The sequence below is a fragment of the Numenius arquata genome, chromosome 9 (genome assembly GCF_964106895.1).
Source record: "Numenius arquata chromosome 9, bNumArq3.hap1.1, whole genome shotgun sequence".
NCBI classification, from domain to species: Eukaryota; Metazoa; Chordata; class Aves; order Charadriiformes; family Scolopacidae; genus Numenius; species Numenius arquata.
Genome location: NC_133584.1, coordinates 56,266,052 through 56,292,394, shown reverse-complemented (window position 1 = coordinate 56,292,394; position 26,343 = coordinate 56,266,052). Strand labels below are relative to the sequence as shown.

Sequence of the window (26,343 nt, the reverse complement as noted above, 5' to 3'; positions counted from 1 at the left end):
ACCTGCTGACCTCTGTTCTGTGCTTCAGTTGAGGCCAAAGGACTGATTCTGAATTAGCTATATTATCTGTGTAAGAGACATGCAATTTCCAATAGTAATAAATCAGAAAAAATAAAATTTTCTTAGTGTATAGGCAAAGTGTTCATATATGCATACATGTAACATGAGACTCAAATCACACTCCCTCAAAGGAAGCAAGAGTGGAATGTTAATAAGGATTAGGTAGCAGCTCAAGTTGTATGAAATTAAACTCTTCCATAGGAAGATAAAAGTAAGTGATCAAAAAAATCCCAACAGATATCATGTAGAACATGATTTGGGGCCACTGCAGTTCCTTTACATTGACATTACTGCGTTCTGAAAAAAGCCAACCGAGTGCGTTTGACTTAAATCATTTGACATCAATTGAAGAGATCAGAGTCCATCTTCTAGTAGACACACGTTAGCCGACAGGCAGTAAACCACAAGCCTGTGACTATGAATTCTATCATTCATGACAGCCTCCAGGATGCCTTATCACACTTCACAAGGAATTATAGTGGATAAAACATTTAAAGGATGCAGTCCGAGGCTATTGCGATGTGCCGCAGCCTTCTCTCTGAGCAGCCAGTCTCCCATGGATAGGTAAGGTTTCTGACCAGTAGACAGGGACTTCGGGGGCTCTGCTATTTATAAACACATCTGTATTTTTGGTGTGCAGATGTGTACCTTTGCATATTCCCTTGCTGAACTCTGTGCTACTGCAAAAATGTCTTTCACTTTGTAAAAACAAATCTAGTCTCTTCCCAGAAGGCTTTTGATACCTCAGAAACCAAACGTAAAGTTCAAATCTAGTGCTAAATTGAATAATCAAATCCTGTGAAAGCAGGTGTCAGTGCTACCACTACCATATTGAGCGTGCCTAGAGAGTAAACTGCTGGTAGTTCATGCTGATAACAAATGCCCAGTTGATACCTTCCCAACACAAGGAAGGTAATTCCCTAACAGCCTTTTTGATTTAAGTAGTACAGCGCGATCTTATTGCCTATGAACATGACATCTGAAGCATGAACATGGAGCTACAGCCCTATCAAGAGAAGACACTAAGAAATCTTTCGGTTTTAATACTAGTCTAATAATACTACATTTTCCGATGATCCAGCCCACCATGACAAAAATTTTGGACAGAGATGGGGAAGGTGAGGAAAAACTTTTCCTCTCTCTTAAATATTACATGAAACATTTTCCAGATGCTTTTAAATCTGTGCATGTGCAAGACTTCAGCTGTTTTGATGCCAAACCTCTCAATGGTAGTTTAATAACCAAGAAAAATCCCTATTCCATTTCTCTTAGTTACACAGCCTCTTTTTTCTTGACAAAGTGCTGAATAATATTGATTTGTCCTAAAGCAGGATCCTCGAGTTCCCTTTTTAAAGGTCTGAATAGATATTAATAGATTATTATAAAAATTATGCTTCAAAATCTTCTTACTACACTTGCAATTTGTATTGGATATGATGAAAGAATGAACTAAAAGAGGTCTCGCTCCACTTCAAATGGTAAGTAATTTAAAAACTTGTCCCCTTCTGATTAACATCTTTGTGTGTTCCCTGTTGAACCTTTTTTGTAGGCACAATTTTTCTTGTAACAGACATCTAAAACTTGTGTCTAACCATAAAGAACAGTATGCCTCGACTGGAATCTCTAGTCTTAGCACACACAAATAAATACAGTTTTCGCGGTAACATTAAGGCATCTATAAATACACATAGATCAGTTACTAAACAAACACCATCAGTCAACAGTGAATTTGATTTCAAATTAAAACTTGAATTCGTTGTGCTCTTCAAATACATTATCTTGAACAAAAAATTGTACACAAACGTCTCATTCTAAGGTGGGTTTTTTTTGGTTTTAAATTTCTTGACATGCAAATAATAGAACACTTATTATAATTACAATATATCATAAAAAATTTCAAACTCATGCTTGCATTCTGACACAAATTGGAAGGAATGTCTCTCAACTTTCATGTGCATCTCCTAGATATTCAAACCCCAGCCAGCCAACAAAGGATCCCTTTAATAGTCAGCTGAGGAAATAAATTCCTTGAGAGATTCACCTCACCTCTTACTCGGAAACTATCTTTAGGATGCCATGAATCATCCTCTGGAGATGCTCATTGACTTCTGCACGTTGGCAAATACTTTTAGCAGAATTTCACTTAATGTAAAGCAGTGTACATGTTGTTTAAAACACACAAAAAAATCAATCATAAAATGTGATGCAGACTTAAAAAAGTCTGGTTTTCAAGATTTTGACTTATTGGTGCAGTCATCTGCTATAACAGCCGGACCACATGAAGTATATAGTGGTTTGAAACAGTGACCGTATAAATCTGTCCAAACCAGCCCCTGATTTAATAGAGTTCAGATCAACTTTGAAAATAGGAAGCTGGAACTATAAACCTCCAAGATATCAAAAGTCAACCAATCAAAGGTAATCACACTGGCAACTTATTTTTTAATTCAGAAGCTCAAACCTGGACTTAATCAACAAGTATGAACTCTTCTTACAACTGTTTACTATGCAACATGCCAGTTTTACTGCAGGCAGAAAAGCAATTTCTACAGTTTAGCCTTATACATGTATTATGGATGGTAAAATGGACATGAATTTTGAGAAGAAATCATTAAATTACATAATGAGAACTGTGTAGTCCATTAACATGAGTAATATGACAAAATCCAGGTAGTAAGCAATAAATTTACATCTGCAGTCAGCTTCAATTAGAAAAATAGCTTTTTTTCCTAGTACTGGATATATACCCACACCAGACACCTACATCTAAAGTGAAAACTGAATATAATTATATAGTAACAGCTCAGTAAGGATGTGCCGTTGTTAAGGATGACAAATGTGCAAAAATCCCTATCAGAAGCCCGGGGCATGTAAAAAGCTCCTGATTTAAGAGTTCCGGCATGTGAATGTCAGAGGTCAAAGCAATGAGCTATTAAAGATACTTTCACTTCCTCAGAAATAAAGTGCTGTCTTGGGCTGGGAGGGGAAAGGTTAGAAAAGCTGTTTATCTGCCGCTCCGTTCCCATTCTTCCGTCTGTCAGGAAATGGTACACGCTCCTACACCCCGCGCAGGGTTAACCCTGGGTCACGGTCATTCCTCGAGTAAGTGCCCTGCTTTGATTTAAGCACACAGACCACATGGCTGCAGGTTGCATTTTCTCAAAAACGTGGGTTTTGACGCGAATCTCAGCTCAGCCTCAGTGGGACGTAAAAGCCTCGACTCTTCACCACGTTATTGCTAAAGGAAGGGTGAAGCCGCAGCCATCGGTTTGCATAAAATTAAGGGGGTCATTAACAAAAAGAAAATGTTATTTTGTAGTCATTAGGGCTAGAATAAGAATTACAAATATATGGAGCAGCATGTTTAACCAGTGGGAAACACACGGAGAGGGCAGAGAAGTTGTCCTCTCCCCAGGAGCCGTGGGGATCATTTGGGATCAACCAGGAGGAGCATAATTAGCAAAAAAGCCACGGCACAAAAGCGCCAGGAGACGGCAGAGACAGGGATACACCCCTGGGTTTCAGAGGCAGGAGCAGAAAGAAACTACCTGGAGCTGGAAGGGACCCTAAAGCATTCCCTGCCATCCAGGAAGCCACCGAACGGCTGCTGGATTAAGTGGAAAGCTGAAGGAAAGCACCTGTCTGCAGGCAAACAGTGGGCAGGGGGAGGTTTATTTATATTATATTTTTATTTTAAAATATTATATATAAACTATATAAATATAAAAAATATAAATATGTATTAGATATACATACATACACACTTACATATTTATGATATGTGGTCTTCCCCATTCTGAATTTTGCCAGTTTACAAAAGATTTTAATTCCAATTAACGTAGTAACAGAACTCAGCCTGAAACTTAAAACCCCTTCTGATTGCTGAAAGGGCTCATTATAGAGAAAAGACCTAGGAACCCGCAGCTCAAAGCTCTAGCTGATCCAGGGACCCATCATGTGTAAATATTTGTTATAATATATATTAGTATTATTTACACTCATTAGTTCCATATAACGTCCATACCCATATATGCTGGAAATTTCATTTGAAGAATCACTATAAGAAGAAAAAATCATTTGATAAGCTTCCCCAGCTACCGGTGACATATAAGAGCACACCTCCCTGTACAAAATGTCAGATGGCAGATTCGTGCCGGGGTGTAAAATACCAGCGTTGATTTCTTAAGAGGTGTTGTTGAACTTTAATTAAAAACTATGGAGAGGTTCAAATTTAGAGCTGCTTCTGACAGACGAGATTCAAAACAGCATCACTTATACAACACTTTCACTGGCTTTCGATAAGGAAAAACATTCTATATTTCTGCATTATTTTTGACAGAAATCAAAACATCAAATAGTAAGATTATCAGAACATAAATATTAAGCACGTAATGCATTAACACAAATACTAGAACATAAAAAAATAGCAATGAAGTCTTCAGATGACTAGCCAGCTTTTCTTTTAACCACTTGAAGTTTTTAACACAAAAGATATTCATCAGCTTTACTCCCAAGGTTAGGTGGAGTTGCAGATCTCACACAAATGCAGTATATAGCCATAAGCAAAGTGCCCACACTCCGCTTGCAAACCTGACAGTCACTTCTAGAGATTACTGAGGACAGAACGTCACCCTCAATTTCTGTGTTTTGTTTCTAAAACCAGAAAATTCTCTTATCAGTCATTTGATCATGAAAATTTCATGCCGTTTCAAGGAGGTTTAGAGTGAAGACTATTTTATAAGCTATGTTCTTACCAAATTTATCAGCTGAGTGTGGACGATGTCTTCCACCAGTACTGCAGTTTCATGGAGCGGCCTGCGAGCATCTCCTAAGGAAAACCTGAAAGAAAGAGGTTTATTGCAAGGTTATGAAAATGAGTTAAAAAGAAAAAAAGTAGGTGGTCTCCAGAAAAATAAAAAGAAAAAAATATTAATAATAACATTAAGCTTAATATACCTGTAGGTGCAGAAATAGTGCAAGGGATATAAACCAAAGTAATCTGATTAAAGGAACAAAAGAGCAGCAAGAATGTATACTAAAGCACGTAGTGAGAAAAAATTGAAGAATCTAGGAAAATCCAGTTTGTAGGAACTTTTGACAAAAGAGTAGGCAAAGCTCAAGCATGTGCAGTACTAGGAGTAATTCTGAATTTGCAGCCCTCTGCTTACAAAATTATCAAATAACTATTTTAAAATATAAAATGCTAACAGGTATTTAATCTCAAATCTAAATGCTAAGACACGGAAGGAACTATTATGAATTAAGGGTAAACATTTTTATACATAATTATATATGAGAGGCTCTTAAAGTCTGTGCTGCAAGATTAAATGACAAGAGATGATAGTGTTCATGTATTATCACAAACAAAAGGCAAAGCCACTCCAACAGGCGTCATTAAATGAGAAATCGTGACAATGGGCTTTTTGCAAGATTTTATCTTCTCGAAGAAATACCAGTGGTTGCTCCATACCTGGAGGATAAGTCCTGCCTTATCTGCTAGGACTGCTCCTTTGATCTGGGACAGGCCGTGGCCATCACCAGCCTTTGAAGAGACTGGAGATGCTCCAGATCTGAATGTTGGCCCTTCAGTTTGTAGCCCCTCTGACCCACTGCAGAGCCTGAGCATTTCCCATACAATGCCCCAAAAGCCCTATGAAACTATTCACCTGAAACCAGGATGGTGTTTTTCAGCTCCAGACCCAGGCAGTACAAGGGCACTTAATTTGAAACACAAGAAATCCAAGTGGGTCTGACAGATTTACTACTTGTTAGCAGTTGCACTCTCTCAGAGAGGCCACTGAAGACCCAATGAATCATAGAATCATAGAATGGTTTGGGTTGGAAGGAACCTTAAGATCATTAAGTCCAACCCCCCTGCCATGGGCAGGGACATCTTCCACTAGACCAGGCTGTTGACCAGTAAAGGGCTTTTAGTGTCCAAAATGACTGTAGGTTGCAACCAAACTCCACCCCTAATCAGTCCAGCTCAGAGAGTCTAGAGACCTCAAGCCCTCCCTAAGCCCTGCTGTCATCTGGGTAGTTGAACCACAGTCGAGAGAAAGGCAAAGTTCTCTTGCTCTATGTAGTTTCCCTTCAGCACATAAAGTGCAAAAAGATGCTGTTTATTTTAGTTGACTACTGTCTATTCTGGAGGGCTATGGTCTACAGTTGCTCGGACACATGCACTTCAAAGCTTTCATGAAAGTTCAGTCTCTCAATCAGAACAATCTAGCTCAAATCTAGTATCTGGTATTTGCACCCCAGAATCCTAAAAAAGACATATTTTAAAAATGAAATTATCCATCAATGGAAGACTCATGAAATATAAGTCGTTAACCATTCTAAAGGTTTACTGGTTGCTCTACTTTCAGTCCCTCTATATCTGACTTCTGGCTAAATTTTTTTTAAAACTTAGAGCTGTTAATTCCAAAATGGTCTCAATGGATCCCAATGTTTGCTCACCGAAAATATGTTATCATGACATGCATATCAACATAAAAAAAACAGCTATTCCACTCTTACATCATTACAGTGAAAGACAACTCGCAATGCTTTCAAATATTTCCTCAGGGCATTTCCAAAAGAATGTCCTCTCTTCTCCTAAACCTGAGCTTTTAAAGTAAGAAAACTTGCAGAGTAAAATGTATTCATTGTAAATTAAATACCACAGGCCAAAAATAACACTACAGTTTCTTATAAAAATAGTGAAATTTTATTTATAAGCAAGATTCAGATCTTCGTAGGTGACCGAATATATCAATTATTTCCTTACAAAAGCATTCTTCTGTCCTGCAATAAAATAAAACAATATTTTATTTATAAACAACTATATTTATTTATTTATAACTTTATAACTTTATATATAACTTTATTTATAAAACAACTAAAGAGTTATATAGTTGTTTTTGTTTTTTTTTTCCCTTTATCTAATAATGAAATTCTATCCGGTGTTCTTCATCCAGCATTTGAAATTCTAATGAGATTAAATTTCAGCTTGATACATGTAAGAGCACAACAAGAACTACTCAGGCAGCATCTGAGCGTAACCCACTGAACCGTACTAGTCATAGCACGAGGAAATCACACTCTATATTTGTTCCCTATCATTTGCCTCTCTTGTTGAGCCTAGCAGCATAATAAAGAGATGGTCGTGGTTTATAATTTGTTGTACAACATCTCTACAATGAGGACAACTCCGATGACTTTTTCTCTGTTATGCAGGAGTGCACATGCCCATGAATTATAACGTCAGATCCTTCCTAGGACTATAAGCACAGCACAGAAAACATAAATAAACAAGCCAGCCCCTATTAAATATTTTATAAACTGCAAATACCTGGATATTATAAAGGAAATACATATAAAAAATAGCAATATTTATTACCATATTACACTGGAATGTAAAATAATATTTAAAACATCACAGATTCAAAACAATTGCTTATATAGGATAAAACTTAAGTATTTCTTTTTTTTTTAAAATAAGGTGCACAAGTAAATTAACAGGGAAATTTACTTTCTTTTCTAATGACACAAGGTATATAAAACCAAACAGAACTCAGTTATCATGACCACAGTATGTTGTTCATTCTCACTGGCCATTTAACATTTAAAAATAATTTTTCTTTCTTTCTAAGACTTAAAATGCAAAATAAAACAAATATGCAAGAGAGTAGGAAATGCCTGGTTACAAACATTACCATCTTAAATATAAATTTATTTTGTTCACAGTTTTATCACCAAGCATTCCACATACACAAATGAAAGGTTATTGGTTTTATTTTTCTGGGGACAACAAAGTTCAAGAAGAAAACTCTATTTTTGAGGCAGGATGCTGCTTCCGGGTTGAGATGTCCTCCCTGTCTAGGTCTAAAAATCTCGTTCACCAGTAACTATCAGCTCCCTAAATGTCATGACAAGTGACACAACCAAGATGCAGCAACAGTGTTTGAGAAGAGACAGACACCAAATCTTTTTGCTCCATTCTGATGCAAAAGGATAAGTCAGAGTTGATGCTGAACCGTGAAGGAGACAAATCAAACTCAACTGCACTAATGATTACGTAGAAAATCAAGTTCCAGCTGCACCTACTTTCCTCCTCCCTCACTTACACTCTTTCTACCTTCAGCAGCTATTTCTATCTCGGTTTGCCTTCACTGGTTTCCCACGTAACTCCTGCCAACTTGTTTCCCACCCACAGAAAACTAGACACTGGCATGGTGGTTTCAGCAAAAAATAACCCCCCCACACCTACCCACAGCCGCTTCCTTTTCCTTTGCAAGGGATACAGGATTTTTTAGACACTAAAAAAAAAATGTAAAGCTTCAATACTTGTTAATTGTAGTTGTACAGCATTTGATATGTTCCTTGATTCTAACATCCTTATAGGATGATATTCTTTAATATACCAAACACACGATTGTTTTACCCCTTTCTGCTACCAGAGGTAATAACTACACGTGCACAAGCAGTTAAAGTAATAAACTCTTCTATTTTTTAATTCACTTTTGCCATTGTACTTCTCCATAGCAGAATAAACACTAAACTAAGAGTCAGGGGGCCCAGATTTTTGCCAAGTTGCAGAATACGAGGTAGGTTAAGAACCAAAAGAAAACTCTAAAAAAAAAAAAAAGGAACCCAAAATTTGGTGCCCTTGTTTCTGGGAACTGAAACTGAACTCGACGTTTTAATATAACTTACGAATTTTATTTCACATGTGCTTTGCTTTTAACGGTTCATTAGAGAGTCTTTTAAAGAACCTTCCATTCCCTAGAAGTATAAATAAGTCTTCCTATGAAACATATAAAAATTCTGTCGAAAACAGAAAAAAGCTGTTTCCCCACAGGTAAATACTGAAGAGGAAATATATCAAAATGTAACACTAGAAGTGCATCAAAACAGTGAAACGATATGGAAGACCATCCTGACAACAGAAGCATCTACCCAGTAGACATGTCCTACAATAACAAAGCCTTCTTAGAAGATCCAGTTTCAAAGGTTTGTCTGTTTCATGGAAACATTTTTACAAGGGGGTGATCAACTTACCCGGACTTTCACAGGAGGATTAAAATAGTAGCGTGGAGAAAGAAACGACTGCTGCAGCTCTTTTATTGTTTACTTTTAGCTTCTACTTCTAATTTATTTAAGTTCCTGCAATGATGTTTTCAGACTCATCGAAAGGGGTAAATGTCCAAGCCACTAAATGTCTCCATGAAGCATCGTGGCACACTACGTGTAAACACACACGCACACGCTTGGCACAGGCTGAGGTACGACGGCTACTCATGGTGCAAGGACCTACACTTGTAAGAACCTCAAAATCTCGAGCAGCTACAGAAATAGATAAAGCCCTTTCTTTGCTACATTTCTTGGGGTTTTAAATGCCTGCAAAAAGGTACTGGGGCCAGGCTTGCTTCAAAAACCCCGACGCAGAGCTCTCTCCAGGTGGCCAGACCACCAGGAGAGTAGACTGTGGAGACAGAAAGCTGCTGCGATCTCCCATCCTCCACAGCCTCGGAAAAGCTGTCCTGGCCAGAAAGGAAGTATAACCAGGGTGGCTGGGAGTGCACTAAGCTAGAATAAATAGTTTCCCTTACTGGGGCTTCTATTGAGTTCATACCATAACAAAGCTGCCCCAACTCATGTGGAATTTACCACCTTGAATAAATTTGATGAATCTAGCCCAGGAAAAGCATAAAAGCAATGAGGTAGACTGGTGGGAAATATGCAATTTTTTTTCTTCTCTAGAAATCCCTAGCAATTTTCCTTTTTTGTTTCTACATGAAGGATTTGCAGCAGCAGAGATGGGACCTCCAGAATTGATGGGGTTTTTATGAATCAGAAGACCTCACATAGAGCAAGTAGATATTTCTACTGTCCTCAGCACAGGTCCCCCCTGTAACTGGAGTGGGACTGTGGGTCACAGGGTCCATGTGCCTGCAAGAGAGACCTGAGTGGGTGCACGTTGTGTATATAGGAGTGTATTTCATAAATAGGACAAGATGTTTGGGATCCACATATCAAAGTGGCCATAAATCTGGGCTGGATACTGGGGAGACCAAAGGGTCTGTGAGTTGGCCACTGGAGGGACCAGGAGTCCACAACAGCTGCTGGGGAGACTGGGGGTTGATGGAGAGACCTGTTTGTGTCTGTGTCTCTGAACATGAGGATTGAGGGTCTCCAGCATTGAATGACTGAGCTTGAGGCTACTGGATTTGGCAACTCCAAACTTAGGACATGCATTGAAGTATCGGACTCAGATTTGGTGTGTCTGTGAAAGGACAGTATTTGCACATGGAGAAATACACACAAAAATATACCGAGGAGATTCAAAAGAAGTCAAAGGAGCTTGGAAGGTGTTTAGCCGACAGGAACGGGCACGTCGAGACTAGACTTAACCCACACGTAGACAACTGCTTGCCGACATCTGAACCCGGGTGTCAGTACCAGCAAGCTGATTCCCACCCCGCATTTTTATCTGACCAGCCAAGCAGACTATGATCAAGATATAATTGCTCACCACATACAGAACCAGCTAATTCACTGTTACAAATCTAAAACCAGGCAAGGATCCCATAAAATCACAGAGGACAAATCAACTACTAGATATATTTGGACTGGATAATATCTGGGCTCAGGTCTCCTCAATATTGTAAGAATATACAGCAAATTTCTTTTCTGTCAGCTGTTTGGCTGGAATGCATTTGGAATATGCAGCACATTAATTCTCAGAGATGTTTCCATACTATAAGCAAGTGTCCTCCTATATTCCTATATTTATAGGAATTATTTGAGACCTGAGAGCCAGGTGGTGACAAAGAAAATCAGCTTTACAGTGCTGAGCACAATAACATCCAGAAAACTTCCAGCAATTCAAATACCAGAAGGACAAGAACTGCAAATCACTAAAAATCAGTAACAACAAACTCTGGAAAATCAGTAATACAGTCCATCGAGGTAACTCAGCTTGGTGCCATAAGAGGCTGACTCTGAAGACAAAGACAAAAATACTGAGATCTGGTCCCTCAGAAGACATAAAACTGGGAAACTACAGGCTTCTTTTTGATGAGCATGGGAACGAGCCTGTAATTGCAACAGACATCCCAGAGAAAATAAGGATAGTACCTTTTTCAAAGTCTAAAAGCTAAAGCTACCTCTTCTCTCTCCAGTTTGTTTGCCACGGCTGTTGCTGAACAAATTAGGCAGAAGTAGAGTCTGAAAGGAAAGAGATGACTGGTGCCAAACCAGCAAATTGATTAGACACGCAGAGGAGGACACATTATGTGGAGAGTGGAAGAGGAAAGAAAGAGCAAAATCCAGGAGGAAGAAATTGCCCAAAGTAAAAGGATGATTGCAATAGGGGAGAGATGTTGAAACAATGAGGTCTCAAAATTATTTCTATTTTATACTAAGATACACTATATCAGAGAGAAATGATGTGACAGACTGTTGTTTTGTAGATCATTCTTTTGCAATACCGTCAGTGAACTTGGCAAAGGGACATTAATTTAAAAATTAAATAATCTTACTTGCTTATTGCCTTAGCTTAATGAAAAAGGGAACAATTTAAAGCACCGAGTTGTATTAATTAACCAGCATGTTCTACCAGTGCTACCTGAAAAAGCTCTGGAATTTATATTGCTATTTATATATTTGTAAGGTAACTTCCACCAAAGCCCATTTAAAAAGAAAAGATAATCTTAATTCCAATCAGAGTTCACAGTTAACAGATTTATCAGCTTGCATTAATGAAAGCAAATTTACATACATTTCATTCATCACACTGACCATAATTCTTTACCAGGATTTAGTGCAAGTATGAGAGATATAAAGTCAAACTGCAAGTTGTAGCTGTGTTAGCTTTTTCTTTCAAGTTTAGACAAATCATGTTTAAGTTACAATAAAAACAAGCATTCAAAACCGACAGCAATTTTAATGCAGAAATTACAAAAATTAGGGTCATTTTCTAAATTTTTTCTGCCAAGACCTCCAGTGGCTAAACTTGGAAGAAAATACTTGCATTTTGCAAGAAGCAATTCTTGGAGATTCAGACTGTCGTCTTGTGCTGGTTTGGTACATCAGTAATCACCCGACAGCGGTTTTAAAAAGCTTGCGTGGCAACTTCTAAATAATCTGCCTGCACTTTACACCATCAAGGCCCCAGGGCTCCTTTACACCAACTGCTGTGCGTCGGTTACAGCCCCACCGAGCAGATCACCCACTACGGGCAAGACCAAGGCAAACTGCATCGCCTGGTTGGGAGAATTATACCAAGCAGTCATTTGGTCTATCAGGAGAAAAGGGATCAAATGGGAGAGCTCATTTCTCCGTGACTTTTGACTCCTTGGGAGCGTTTACCACCATCCAAACTGAATCCGTTCTCAGCGCGGAGGGGAGTTGTCCTAAATGTGAAGAGGAAACCAGAAATGCTGATTTAAGCGATATCACAGACTTCAGTTTGTGCTATAATCAAGCAAGGTCTACACCAACATTGGCAAATACAGCTCCTCCCCAATACAGGGACAGTGTAAACTTACAAAGAGGTTGCACTAAGCCTGTTACAGAAAAGTGCTAACAAATTTAAGTTCACAATTACATAAAAACTAAGCATAGAGATTTTTTTACATCCTCACAGAAAGAACCGCTGAAAAAGTAGACTCTGGATGCTTTGAGAGTCCAATTTACTCCAGGATAGCACTCTTCCTTGTGCTAACTTAAGAGCTGCAAGGACAAACAATGAGGTCCCATATTCTCAGCTGCACTGAGCTACTCCATGTTACTCCAGCCACTTTAGCGTGCAACCACACTACCGTAAAACCCAAGGAGAGATAAGCAGAATATCCTCATTCTCCAATATGAAGACCCAAGAGCCAACTACAAATAGCCAACCTCTAAATACTTAAACGGTGGGTGGGTGTCAAGAGGATGGGGCCAGTCTTTTTTCAGTGGTGCCCAGTGACAAGACAAGAGGTAACGGGCCCAAACTTGAACATAGGAAGTTCCATCTAAACATGAGGAGGAACTTCACTTTGAGGGTGGCAGGGCCCTGGAACAGGCTGCCCAGAGAGATGGTGGAGTCTCCATCTCTAGAGACATTCAAAACCTGCCTGGATACATTCCTGTACAACCTGCTCCGGGTGGACCTGCTTTGGCATGGCGGTTGGACTAGATGATCTCCAGAGGTCCCTTCCAATCCCATATCATTCTGTGATTCTGTGATAACTGTGACTCATGCAGCCTTTTAATACGAACCTATCGAATCTATATAGTTAGTTTTATGCCCACAAGTAATGGAGAATGCAACAGGGCCCACAATTCCCAATTTCAAGCAGTTCTCTGCAGAGGACACTGGAAACCATAAACCATTTACCCTGGAGAACAGGAGGCTGAGGGGAGATCTTATCGCTGTCTGCAACTACCTGAAAGGAGGTGGGGATCAGTCTATTCTCCCAACTAACAAGTGACAGGACAAGAGGAAAATACTGAATCTTTACTAAAAGGAACTCAGCTTAAGGAAAATGCTTTTTCCAAAACGTGTATGGCAGTGAGAACAGCAAGCACAGGAAGAAACGGAAATGTCAGCTACAAAATGTTTTGGTTTTTTTTTTCAGTATGAAATTAAGCTGTGATGACGTCTGCAGGTACTCTAAAAGCATAAACAACATTACATAATACCATTTAATTATTCAAAAGTACACAGTAAAGGGATAAAATTTAGAAAAGGAACATTTAGAGCAAATTAGAAGGAAAACATCTGAAAACAAGAGCTAAAACCCTCTGTAACTATCTCGAAGGAACAGAAGTTTCACTGCTGGAAATACCGAAAACTAAGCTTAACTGAGGGGGTCTTGTGATGCTAAACAAGTACACAGAAAGAAATCTTGATTATGTGACTTCAAATACTGAAAAATGAGATCTGATCACATTCTAAAGCGGTATTTCACCTGCAACTAACAGATGGTTGTTGGAACTCTGTATTTGGAGTCTGAAATAAGCTTCACTGATGCTTAAAATTATTAAAATTCTAAAACCACGAAAAGACTTCAGAATTAGCAATTATTTTGAGCTTACTGGAAACATATTAATGCTTACTTAACGGTCTTCACTGCAGATACTTGTCTCAATTACAATGGTGGAAAGCAACATCCAAAGGCATCAGTCGAGTTCGTTGCCCCACTGAGGTAAGATCTAAACAAGGCAAGACCTTTGTAAGAGAAACTTTGTTTACCTGAAAATGGAAGTAGCTGGTTTACACCATGAGTGTTTAAATGGCAAAGTCTGCCAGACAGCAGGATCAACAATTTCTAACAGCTTGCCAAGTGAAAAGTCCGATTATTTTCACATGAAGACAAACCCTGTCCTCAGTGATGAATTCCTCGGGGAATGAATTTCAGAGACGCTAAAATCTCCCAACTCCGTGGGAGGTCACTCTGCCTTGACTCAATAAAGTGTTTTGTTTAAGCATGAACCTTCTGAATCATGTTCTTCAGCTCATCTTGAAATGGTTTTAATAACTTGTAGAAACCAAAAAATATCCTAAATTTTCCCTTTAGAAAGAGCAAATTTTGTTAACGTTTCTTTAAATACACTACAGTATATGCAGTAAGAAATCTGTATCACTTTTTTTTTTTCTTAATAAATTCATATTCATACTTGGAAAATGACTGTCTTGCAGGACAGAAGGGGGAAAAAAAGAGAAAAAAGAAGATACCACTATGGCACTGCTACTCCAGGAGTCACAGAACAGTTGAGGTTGGAAGGGACATGTGGAGGTACCTAGTCCAATTCCCCCACTCACATAAGTTTCCTTGGGGCTGTGTCCTGCTGGGTTTTGAGTATCTCCAAGGATGGACACTCCACAACCTCTCTGCACAGCCTGTTCCCACACGTTTGACCACCCTCACAGTAAAAAGTTTCTTATATTTAAGTGGAATTTCCTGTATTCCCATATCTGTGCTCTCTGCCTCTTGTCCTCTCACTGGTCACCACTGAAAAAAGCCTGGCTCTGTCTTACTTTACACCCCCTCATCAGTTATTTATAGACATTCATACGATCTCCCTGAGCGTTCTCTTCTCCAGGGTGAATAGTCTCAGCTCTCACAAGCCTCTTCTTGTATGAGGTCCCTTCCAACTCTAACCATTCTAGGATTCTAGGATTCTATGAGAGATACTACAGTCCCTGGATCATCTCAGTGGCCCTTCACTGGCTTGCTCCAGTATGTCCATGTCTCTCTCGTACTGGAGAGCCCAGCAATGGACCCAGCAATCCAGATGGATCTCACCAGTGCCAAGCAGAGGGGAAGGATCACCTCCCTCACCTGCTGGCAACAGCCTGCCTAGGGTAGCAGAGATTGCTACCACAAGAGCACGCTGCTGGCACATGTCCAACTTGGTGTCCACCAGGACCCCTCTATAGCCTTCTCTGCAAACATGCTTTCCAGATCACAGAATGATATGGGGTTGGAAGGGACGGACCTCTGGAGATCATCTAGTCCAACCCCCTGCCAAAGCAGGTCCACCCAGAGCAGGTTGCACAGGAACGCATCCAGGCAGGTTTTGAACGCCTCCAGAGAAGAAGACTCCACCACCTCTCTGGGCAGCCTGTTCCAGTGCTTTGCCACCTTCAAAGTAAAGAAGTTCCTCCTCATGTTTAGATGGAACTTCTTATGTTCAAGTTTGTCATTATCTGAATCCTCCTTCTTGGCTTTTTTGGAGAGAGAAACGGCATTTCCTTTCTTCCACTCCTCAGGAACTTCCCCCAGTTGCTGTGACTTCTCTTCATGAGCAATATCATACATAAAATCAAAGCAGAATACTGTATATTATGTTATTGGAAGAATAAATATGTAAACTAGACTCTGTTTTCAAGTGGAAAGTATCTGTACTTAAACTTATGACTACAGTTAAAACATGAAAAATGAATTCAGGTATATAAAAACACAACTTAGAAAATGCATTTGAATAAACTGTTTTTAAAATATTTTCCTCCCCTGTGGTCTATTACTTTATGAACTCTCAATGTGCCAAACATTGTCAATTTTGATGCAAGATGCTATACAGGTCTACTTCCAACAAACTATTATAGGTTTATGAGACATACTCACCTCTTCCAGGCTGAATATGTCTAAATCCCATCAAAACCTAACTTACTAAGTTTTGCTAAAAGCTCTGCAGAATAATCTCTCTACATATGGTTTCACTGAACTAACTTGGTTACTCTTTGTAAACTGTTGTAAGTACAGCACCCATGAGCTGAGAATGAGTGCTGTTTTGTAAAATAAATAAATGCTAGAATATGGGCAGCTATTTTATATAGGTGCTTTTAAAAGTTCTGCTTATTAACAAAAGACAATAGACTTCACCCTGGTTTGGTTGGGTGTTCTTTTTTTCTCTTATACTATTGTAAATGCTCTCTAACTGCTGAACATCAGCAGATTTATCCCAACACAAAGCTGTGTCAAGAACTCTTTTCAGTACCATTGTATACTAATCAGAATGCACCAAACTCCTTAAGTGTCTTAAGCATAAATTAATTTTACAAATCCTTATGACTGGCAAAGGAGAAAGATATAATTTATTCCAGTTGTATAACATAATATGTTCCATTCGCCCATTCACAAAGGGTTTCAGTTTTTCAGGAAATAAATGAGACAACTGTCTTTCTAGTCCGTGTAGACTGGACTATGATCAGTCATTTCTGCTCTAGGAAAAAGTTCATCTCAACAATGTACCCAAATCCAAATGGAATTTAACAAAGCCAAGAGAGATGCATTTTCAGTCTGCTCTCATGAGGACAGGGCGAAAAAGTGATGAGGAGAGCAGGAAGTCAAAACATCATCTCACTGTATATATACATTATAAGTGTTAACCAAATGTGGAAATCCCTAGCTATTTTAAATCTAGATTAAAACCACAAGACAATTTAAACTAATCCACAAGATACAAAATATAAATGAGGATGAATGCTTTATGCTAATTTTTAGAGAAATAATATTATTCTTTTTATAAAAATGTCAAGACTTTTTCATTGTTTAAAAAATTCACATCACAACTTTATGAGATCTTTGAACGTTAAAGGATGATAATTATATCCAATTCTCAAATAATACACTTCTTCATCAGATGTTAACGCATTTTGTAACATCAGGGTTTTTTTTTGGTACTTTAGTACCCTTCCTGAAGTCAATGCCTGGAGAAAGGAAGTAACTTGTCCACAGTTGGTCTGTGGTTAAAAAAAAAAGTTATCCCCCTATGATTCCCATTGGCGCGTGGTAACAAGTGCTCTACTGACAAATCAGGCTTTGCAAATTAGATTTATTTTAATAGTAAATTAGCAAATTGGATTGAATTTTAATAGTAAAATAAAATTATATGAAAAGTCCACCTATACACGTAGAAAGCCTGTATTCTCATCATTCACCTTTGCAGTACTGTGTGAGAGAGATGTTACAGCACTCACCGTAGTACTGGGGAGAAATACAAAGAGGTGTTGAAAAACATGACCCATCTCAAAAATATAGAAATATTTGAGACCAAAAGAGCATTAACAAATAGCAGCATTTCTCACAAACACTGTAAAACCTAACTGTGAAATAAATACTTGCAGTATGTCTGGATTATTTTTGTAGCTATTATATATATTAACAAAACTGCTGTAAAATACTTAATTTGACTTTCGGATCTTTAGTGGTCCACAGATCACAGATTGGAAAGCTGCGCTCTAAATTACAGTTAATAACCTAGGGGCATAGCAGTTCATGCCTTCTACAACTAATGAAGCACCACCACCTCCCAATCACCAAAAATCAAACCCGCTCTGAACTGTTACACCAGTTATTATGTGTTATCACTGAACCTGTGAGTGAAAAATAGAGACAGAAATTATTTCTCCACTAGGCACAGATAAAATATAACCACTAACAGGAAAAGATGCATAACAATTAAAATAGATAATAGTTCTTTTGGTTTTAATTTAGGTTTAACTTCAGAATATACTGAACCCACCAATACTTTCATTTTCTTCTGAAAGTAAAATTCTGCCGTAAGATACATCAATTTCTCTGAAAAAGACAATGCTTTAAAAACGTATTTTATTTCAGAAATAAAAATATGCAGCCTTCTTCCTAGAGAAGAAACTGGAAGTTCTGTGATAAAATCTTTTCTGGAAAGTCAGTGCAATTTCATATCAATGGTGCACTCTTTTTCCTGCTTTCAAATGGATTACTTAAATGTTTTAAAATGTTATAACCCACAATAATCTGTTCCAGGCACCAACGAAAAGGAAGAAAAAAATTACAGAAGTCAAGATGTCGCCTGGAAGCACTTTATGGCAAACATTATAAAGATAACACAGAGCAGAGAAGCTCTGGTTCAATCCATTATAAATACCCCATTCTTCTTAAAATCACAAAAATGTATTTATAGTAAAGAATTCTTACAGGCTTTTTCCTCAGAAGACTTCATTTAAGTACAATTTGGCAGAATTTTTGGAACAAGAAAAGAAGAGTTTCATAAAATATTGATGTTTTACAGTCACCCTAGTCTTGATCTACGTGCTACAAAAACGTAGCAAAGGACCTTGGAAGATGACCACATCCGTGTCTACTAATTACACTTTAGTTTTTCATTTTGTCTAAAATGTGCTCTCTAGCAGTGATACTGAGCACAGACACTAAATCATCATTTAGACAATTAATGCCTCATTAAAAACACAATTTATTCCTCTCATTTTATTACTGACATAATACATTATTTAAGGAAATGTATGGGATTAAAAGAAAAAACCCAAAAACCAAACAAAACCCAAGAGGGTGAAAAATACTGGCAAAAGAAATTCCTTTATATACAACTTGTATATACAAATCTTTATTTTCCCATATGTTCAAATGACAGTATAAACAGTTGCCCTCTCTTCTTTTACCCTGGTTCCTCCCAAAACTTAGGGATGGGAGTGTACACAGAAGCAATAGGCTACACTGACACCCTTGTTCACTAAAATTATTAAATAATCATTTTGAGTGCAGACATGATTAAAAGAAAAGAAGAAACAGCTTTCTTATACTTCTCAAAATAAATTTTTTCCTTTTTTTTTTTTCCCATGAAAAGTGGCTCAATGGAAAGTAGGAGACAGAAGATGTGAATATTTGGACTTTAGAAAACTTTTCTCATAAGCAAATTAGGGTTGAAGCATGAGCACTTAGAAATCTTCACTCAAAAATTTAATTTTCAAAAATATTTGTTTACAAAGGAAAGAAGCAAAATCACAAGTACCAAATATGCACTCTGTTTAAAAATAAGAAGAACACTGAAAAGAAGGATCCAAGGTTCAGTGCAGCACGTACAAGCCAAGAGTACAAGCACATACAAGTCAAGAATGAAAGAAAAGAGGGGCAAGAATTACTCTTGTAGTGCTCAACAGAATGTCACATGAAAGAAAAGGGTAGTTAATTATTTCACCTTATTGATGATAGTCCAAAAGGGGTCAATGCAAAGGACAACTTGGCATCCACTTAAATTTGTCTTTTAAAAAAAACTAAAAATTGTCTTTTCTGACCTTTCTCAATAAGAAATAGACAAACATGAGCTGTGCTCATTCAAGTGAAATGTGCATGGCTACTGCTATTTATTGACAAGCATTTAGATTTGAATAAGTGGCAATTTGGAGAGAATTTACCATAAAATTATAGTTGGATTGAATTTACATCTTAATATGAAATTGTAATGTCAATTTACAAATTTCAGGCTGTTCAAGCAGGGGCAAAACCAGTAATCAAATATAAGCATTTAAAAAGGGATTTTTTTTAAACACAGTCCACCCAGTGTTATGCCCCATACGTGAGTTAACAAAGAAAGTCATTATTAAGGATACCGTACTTCGCTTTCTTATCTGTATCTGCAGAACGTAATGTGAAGTGATATCAGGTAAAATCCTAACTCCTTTATCTATCAAAACAGATAAGCTGGACAAAATAAAAGAAAGCATACCAGAGAGTCCAAAAGTCATTCCAATGAACATTTCCAATTAGTTATGGCACATTTCTATGACTGCAGAAGAAAAAATTCTTGAAGAAATTGAGGACGTGCAGCATCCTCACCAATACCAACTGCTCAGTGGTGAGCAGTTTTTAAAAAGAACCACGCTTCCAAAATAAGAATTAATCTCTACAGACACAAGTCTGGAATTGCCATGCTTGAGGGAAGGGTGTTCCGCATCCCATCTCTCCCTTTCTCTGCCTCCTTAGGAGCCAAGGGAGCAATGGTCGGAGTCAGGGAAAGACCGAATTCTCCAAGAAAAGCTGCGGTTTCACTGAATCCCACACTAGAGAGGCAAAAGCAAATGTAATTTTTGGTATCGGAATGATGTGTTACAGGAGAGTAATTAATGTTTCCCTTCGTGCTGCACTTATTGAACACTTCTCAGTTCCTTCCTTTCGGTTTCAGAGCCGGAGAAGAGAGAGCACGAGCCGCGCTCCAGGGTGCCACGGAGGGGGCTGCCACAAAACACCGACGTATTCTCCTTTCTGGTTTTTTTTTTCTTTTTTGAAACACGGTGACTGTGCTTCTATATCCAGGCACAGTCCTCGCTTCTTAAAGCTCCAGCTTGGCATCACTCAACACACAAGCAATGATGCTCGTGGCTGAGATTTGTGTGGTCTACGGTAAGCTCTGCTTCCTTGAAAATGTGTGGCATCATACAGAGTTTATTTAGAACCTAAGTCTCTTGGGCACACTATGTAAGTTTATTGTTTATCATTTGCTGGGGAAGTCTTCTGAGGTCAAGGTAAAAAGCAGGAGGTGATATTTGATGTAAATGTTCCAAAGCACGTTATGTGGTTGCATGGTTGCAGTGGCCCCCGGAGCACTTTGCTGGTGGTCCGTGGAGATCTGGCTGGTGGAAGGTGCTGGCTTTCCCCGTTTCCAGCTGCTATATCATATTTAATGTATTTTTAGCTTCACTTAATATTTTCCTAATATTCCTTTTCCATGTAAGCAATTAGTGTGGTTACCAGGGATAGCAACAGAAGGGATATTCAGCCGCCAGTGGGAGAAGAGGTGGTCTTTACAGCCATGTATGGGAGAAGATCCACAGGAGAATCTCCTTATTAAGGGGTGGGAGGGAACCCACCCGGGGGGGAAACCACCTAAGAGCCACGGTCTTAACACTTCTAATTTCTCCATTCACCAAAATGAACAATTTCTATTTTTTTTTCTCAGAAAAAACACATTCATTATTATCACCGAAGATGAAGGAACAAACAAACAAGTTGTAGTTTTCAGCCTTTTGCTATGAGTAAAAGCAGGAAGGAAAAAAACCCCATGAAGTCACATTCGCTTTCCTGATTAAGCTTACAAAAAAGACATAGACAAGCTATAAATGGGATTTAAAAATATGTGGAATTGCTGGCCTTGATTTTTTCAGGATTAGACATTTTTTAAAAAATCTTAGATTTATAATGCAGCTAGAGATTACCAGGTACAATAGAAAAGTCTGCAGAAGTAACTCACCCATCTAAAAACTAGAAAAAAAGTCTTCCAAAAAACATCTGGCCATGACCCACTAGAACTGTGATATTGGAACATTTATTTTTGAAAAAACTGAAAAATTTCTAGGATTCAAATAAATTTCCCAGATAGCCTCCACTGCCTTTATCCATATTTACTCACTTTCATCTTGCCTTTGACTAATCAAAAGAGACTCATCAAATCAACTGGACATAACTTAAAAAATATTATATGAAAAGATATTAAATGGGGAACATTTGCTGAACAAAGAAAAGTCTCTTTTTATACTTTTTTTTTTTCTCATTCTTATTTAATTATCCATGAAACTACACTGACTGCAATTTGCTTGTGAAGGTAACAGATGAGAGAAGTCAGTCCCTAACCACGCAAGCATGCTTTATATATCCTTAAGGGAAAAAGATACTAAATATTAGAGAAGTTACAAATTAAAGCATTCAGCTTCTGAATTCTGCTCCCCACTCTAACAACGATGCTTAGGTACGAGTGACTTTTATTTAGGAAAAGAGTCCCTGGAGATGGGGATTTTATGTATTAAAGGGAGTCCTCGTCTCCCTCTGAAATGCAGCAGAATTGAGGCTCCAAACGTCTCCCTCCTCCTCCAGATAAGAGAGGGGGATTTTTTACAATTCTCAGGAGCCTTTGCCTGATGCCTAGAAAACACCAAATCCCTTATTGGCTTTAGACGTCTGTAAGATTTCAGTAGAGCAGTCTCGTGGAATCGCTTTCCAAGACTTTGCAACCGAGGGTCTTCCTAAACCTCAGCTTAAGAAGGATTTAAGGAGACTAAATTTGCTCATCAATAGCTGACAGAGTAAAACACCAAATTACACAAAGCTGGATGGAAAAATCACTTCCATGTATGAGGGTTTTCCTCCCTTTTTTTCACCTTATTTATCATCTAATAGTTACTGTTCTTCCATCACTTTGACAGGGAGCAGCAGGTAATGCTGAAAAATTAAGCAACAAAAATAATATTAATAAGGTGGGTTGGTTTTCGCTTGTTTTTTTTTTTTTTTAGTGTTTTGGTTTTTTTTTAACTAAAATAAAAATAACCCCCCATTGACTCATATATTCTGACTGGTAGGAACTTTCTCTGGCATCTGTCCGGACCGTTACAGAAAAGTAGGGAGTATAAATATGTTTTTAGAGCTACACGAACATTTTCTCTCTTTTTTTTTTTCTCTCCTTTCCCACAAAGGCTTTATCCACAAAAGTAGGTACGGTAATAACACTAGTCATGAAACCCCAGTCCATCAAGATAGAAGGAAATACAAACTGCAAGGAAAGTTGTTTTCAGTGACATACTGTGCAATCATGAGCCTGTTTTGTATGTTCAGGAAATTCTCATGAGTTTTCTTAATGAAAAAAAAAAAAAAATCACTAAAAAAAGATTTGTTGTAAATATCTCACGAGCCATGACAAAGTACCTTATAAAATATAACTATTCATAAACAGTCTAGCCTCTGGAATTAAAACACTGACACTTTCTATTAAAAGGTGCTTAGTCACAGTTCACTAAATATTTACAACGAATCATTTATTCTCTAATTTCATTGACTTTACTGTCGTTAGCAAAAGTCAAGAAAACTTCCTGCATGTGTGTGAATGGCTTGTGTATGTAAACCGCAGCTCGCAAAGTCAGTTTTATGGAGGCAGAAAGATTTTCACATTATATGAGTAGGTCCTCCTCATCTGTAGAAAACTATTTGCTTAAACTTCAATTGGATGCAAGTATTCAAATGAATTGGAATCAGAAGGCGAAAGAGTGAATGTACATCATACCTTACAGGATAAAAGGGAAAATAAAAAGAAATACACTTCCCCACGTTCCCCAGCTTCTCATTTCTACCAGTGAGTTTTGCAGACAAATCGTGGCACCCTTTCTTCCTAACTCAGCCAAAGAAACAGAAGCTCAGGCAGGGAGAAGATGAATAAAACATGCATTTTACAACATCACAGAATCCATGTTATCAGAAAACAGCGTCAAGAGCTGAACAATTGATGCTGACAGGCATTTCACCAAACGAAAACAGACATTTTTCTGCTGTTGTTTGGGCAGGAAGGGAATGGGGAGTTTGGGGTTTAAGAACCTGATTGAGATGCTGTCCAAGGAAGGGAAGCTCAAATGGCTTTGTAGGGAAATGAGGTGCTTATAAAAATAAACAGGTCTCTGCCAAAACCTGCAGGCTTTAATGCTATCAGAAAACAGACAACCTCCCACACTCGGCACTGACAATAACATAATTCTTCTATGGGCTTGTCAAAGACAGAATACTGTAAAATGCTGTCAAGCATTTTAGCCTTGACACACAAATATCTTTCCAGTGAGACTTACATTGAAACCACCTACTGGATTTACATGAATACCTATATCTGCGTGCAGCCTCCGTATGAAGGAGTGCTTTGTCGTAGCTCTCAAACCTTTCCATGGTTTGATATCGTTAATTTGTATGGCACTAGCAAGGTTATTGCTATCCTCTTGTTGACATCGTTCTCCCTGTTCTGACTCTCGGTTCCCAGTATTGTCGCTTTAAATTCCCCGATGCACTTCAAGAAAAAAATAGGTTTTGGGTACGTGTCAAGACAACCGCAATTCCTCAGACAGAGAACTTGGATCACGAGGTGACTGGCCTTGGACTCGAACAAGAACAATCTCTGTCCACAGTTCCTTTACCAGGACTGATGACAAAGTTGCCAAAGAATTGCTAGTGAAGGTCTTGTAGGATAACAGCAGATCAAACACTGATCTATATGTATTGAAACAGAAAAATACCTAAAAATTGATGGCACTTGCTAAATTTTTCAGTGGTAGTTTTGTCCTAGAGGAACCAATTCAGAGGAAGGGCTCAATGTTTACTAATTCACCTACTTTTTCAGAAGATGAAATAAGGTTTACGTCTACCCTTTTTTAAGGCTCTGAGAATAACTACATATTAAATGTACCCATATTTATTAGAATAAAATCTTCAACTCAAAAAATCCCCACAAACAAAACCCAAAGAAATGCTTGAAGACGAGCATTCTCCAATCTATTACCAATAATCCCAGGAGTGAGAACACAAAGGGCTCTACTTCCAAATCAGGCTTTAACTGTGCCCTAACTTGTCTCATCAATAGCCAGGAGATCTTGGCCTCATGAGCCCAACTGGAAATCTTTTGGTGACTGTGGCACACGCAGACCTTCCACACGAATCCTGGAAACAAAATGGCTCAGTAATACAAAGACGAACGGGACTCTTCCAAACCCTGCCCTCTGAAACCAAAAAAAAAAACCCCACACCACAGATTTGTGGCCTTCAGACTCACCCTTCTCCCTTTTGAGGGAGCATGATAAAACAGAAAGACCAGAAAGCTTTCCTGAAAATCAGGCACACCTCAGGCTGGTAGAGGGAAAAGCGTCACAGGCTAATGGAAGTGGGGCAGCTCATAGTCACAGGTATCACTTTTTTGAGCTCTGCTCTTTAAACACTTGCTCATGTTTGACCACAAAGATTAGGCAGATGAAGAACCAACCACTGTTTCCCTCTGTTGAACTAGTCCATTGACTATCTCACTCTTAAAAAGATGCTTTGGTTCTGGTATTAATTTACCTTGCTTCATTTTCCAATCATCTGTGATGCGTGTGGGATTCAACACTCCTAAAATCATCAGGAGATTTAGTCAATACAGTCTCTGGAATCCAGACAGCGACTCCGGTGACCAAACATAGGGTCAATGTTATGGTGATAGGACTAGATCTCCAAGCTGCACAAACTACAACCGGAATTTAGACTTCTACAGTACGCGAATCGGATGTTGATCACTTCTTCTGTGAGATTAAAACCTTAACTTTCCCTGTTAACAGTGACCAAGATCCTTTTGACATTTTATTTCATAAAGTACACTGTGAGAGATTAAAAGAAACTATGTATGATTTGGAGTCGTTCCTGCCACTGTTTTCACAACACTCCTCTATCCCAAAAGCCAGACAGGAATATTTAGATTAAAACAGAGATGGTTCATACGAGTCCACACACCAACTGATCCAAATCTGCTACTGTCCCCACTACCTTTGATTCAAAATAAATCTCATTTAATTAGTCTGATAGTTATACTTTGAGCTACTACACTTGACACAAAAAAACCCCCAACTAAACATATAAAAAGTCAAAAACTAATAGCTTGTTAAAGCATTGAACACTTCAAGGATATTTCAAATAACATGACCTAATTAATGCTACAAGGTTTTAAATGCTTGCATTTTGACAGCCATTTTAACCAATATGAGTGACAAACATTGCAAAATGCACGATGAATACCTAAAAAGTCATATAGACGATGTCACTAATACTGATCTTTTCATGTACACTGATAGAAAATAATACACTTAATATATCACAGCTGCCTATAACCAGTAAAATCTTGATGGCACCTTTTAGGTCTCTTAAATGTTCTAGATTTCAAAATGACTCTGGATGTTTGTTACATTTACTTAAAAAATATCATCACGAACTGCACAGGCAATTGCATATAGTGCTTCTGAAAATACAAAGCTCTGCTCTAAACCACTGAAAAATACCTTCTTGAAAAAAAAAAATTCATGTAACAACGGGTGACATAACATTGTCATATGCTGTCATTTTAACACAAGTTACTCAAGCTTGAAACAACACACCTCACCTTATCCTCAGTTTAATGGAAGGGGTTTTTTTCCATCATTTCTTCCGAAGTCATAAGCAGGACAAGTTAAACATCTAGTCTTTACTGTCCTTAGATATGAAT

General features: G+C 38.2%; 1 protein-coding gene across 1 annotated transcript in view; it reads right to left on the bottom strand.

Moving 5' to 3' along the window:
* SUPT3H (SPT3 homolog, SAGA and STAGA complex component) overlaps positions 1–26,343 on the bottom strand; it is a 266,177-nt gene that overhangs the window by 122,554 nt on the left and 117,280 nt on the right. The window contains exon 3 of the mRNA XM_074154130.1: positions 4,815–4,899. Within this exon, the coding sequence (XP_074010231.1) occupies positions 4,815–4,899 (85 nt within the window). The remainder of the gene's footprint in view (positions 1–4,814; positions 4,900–26,343) is intronic.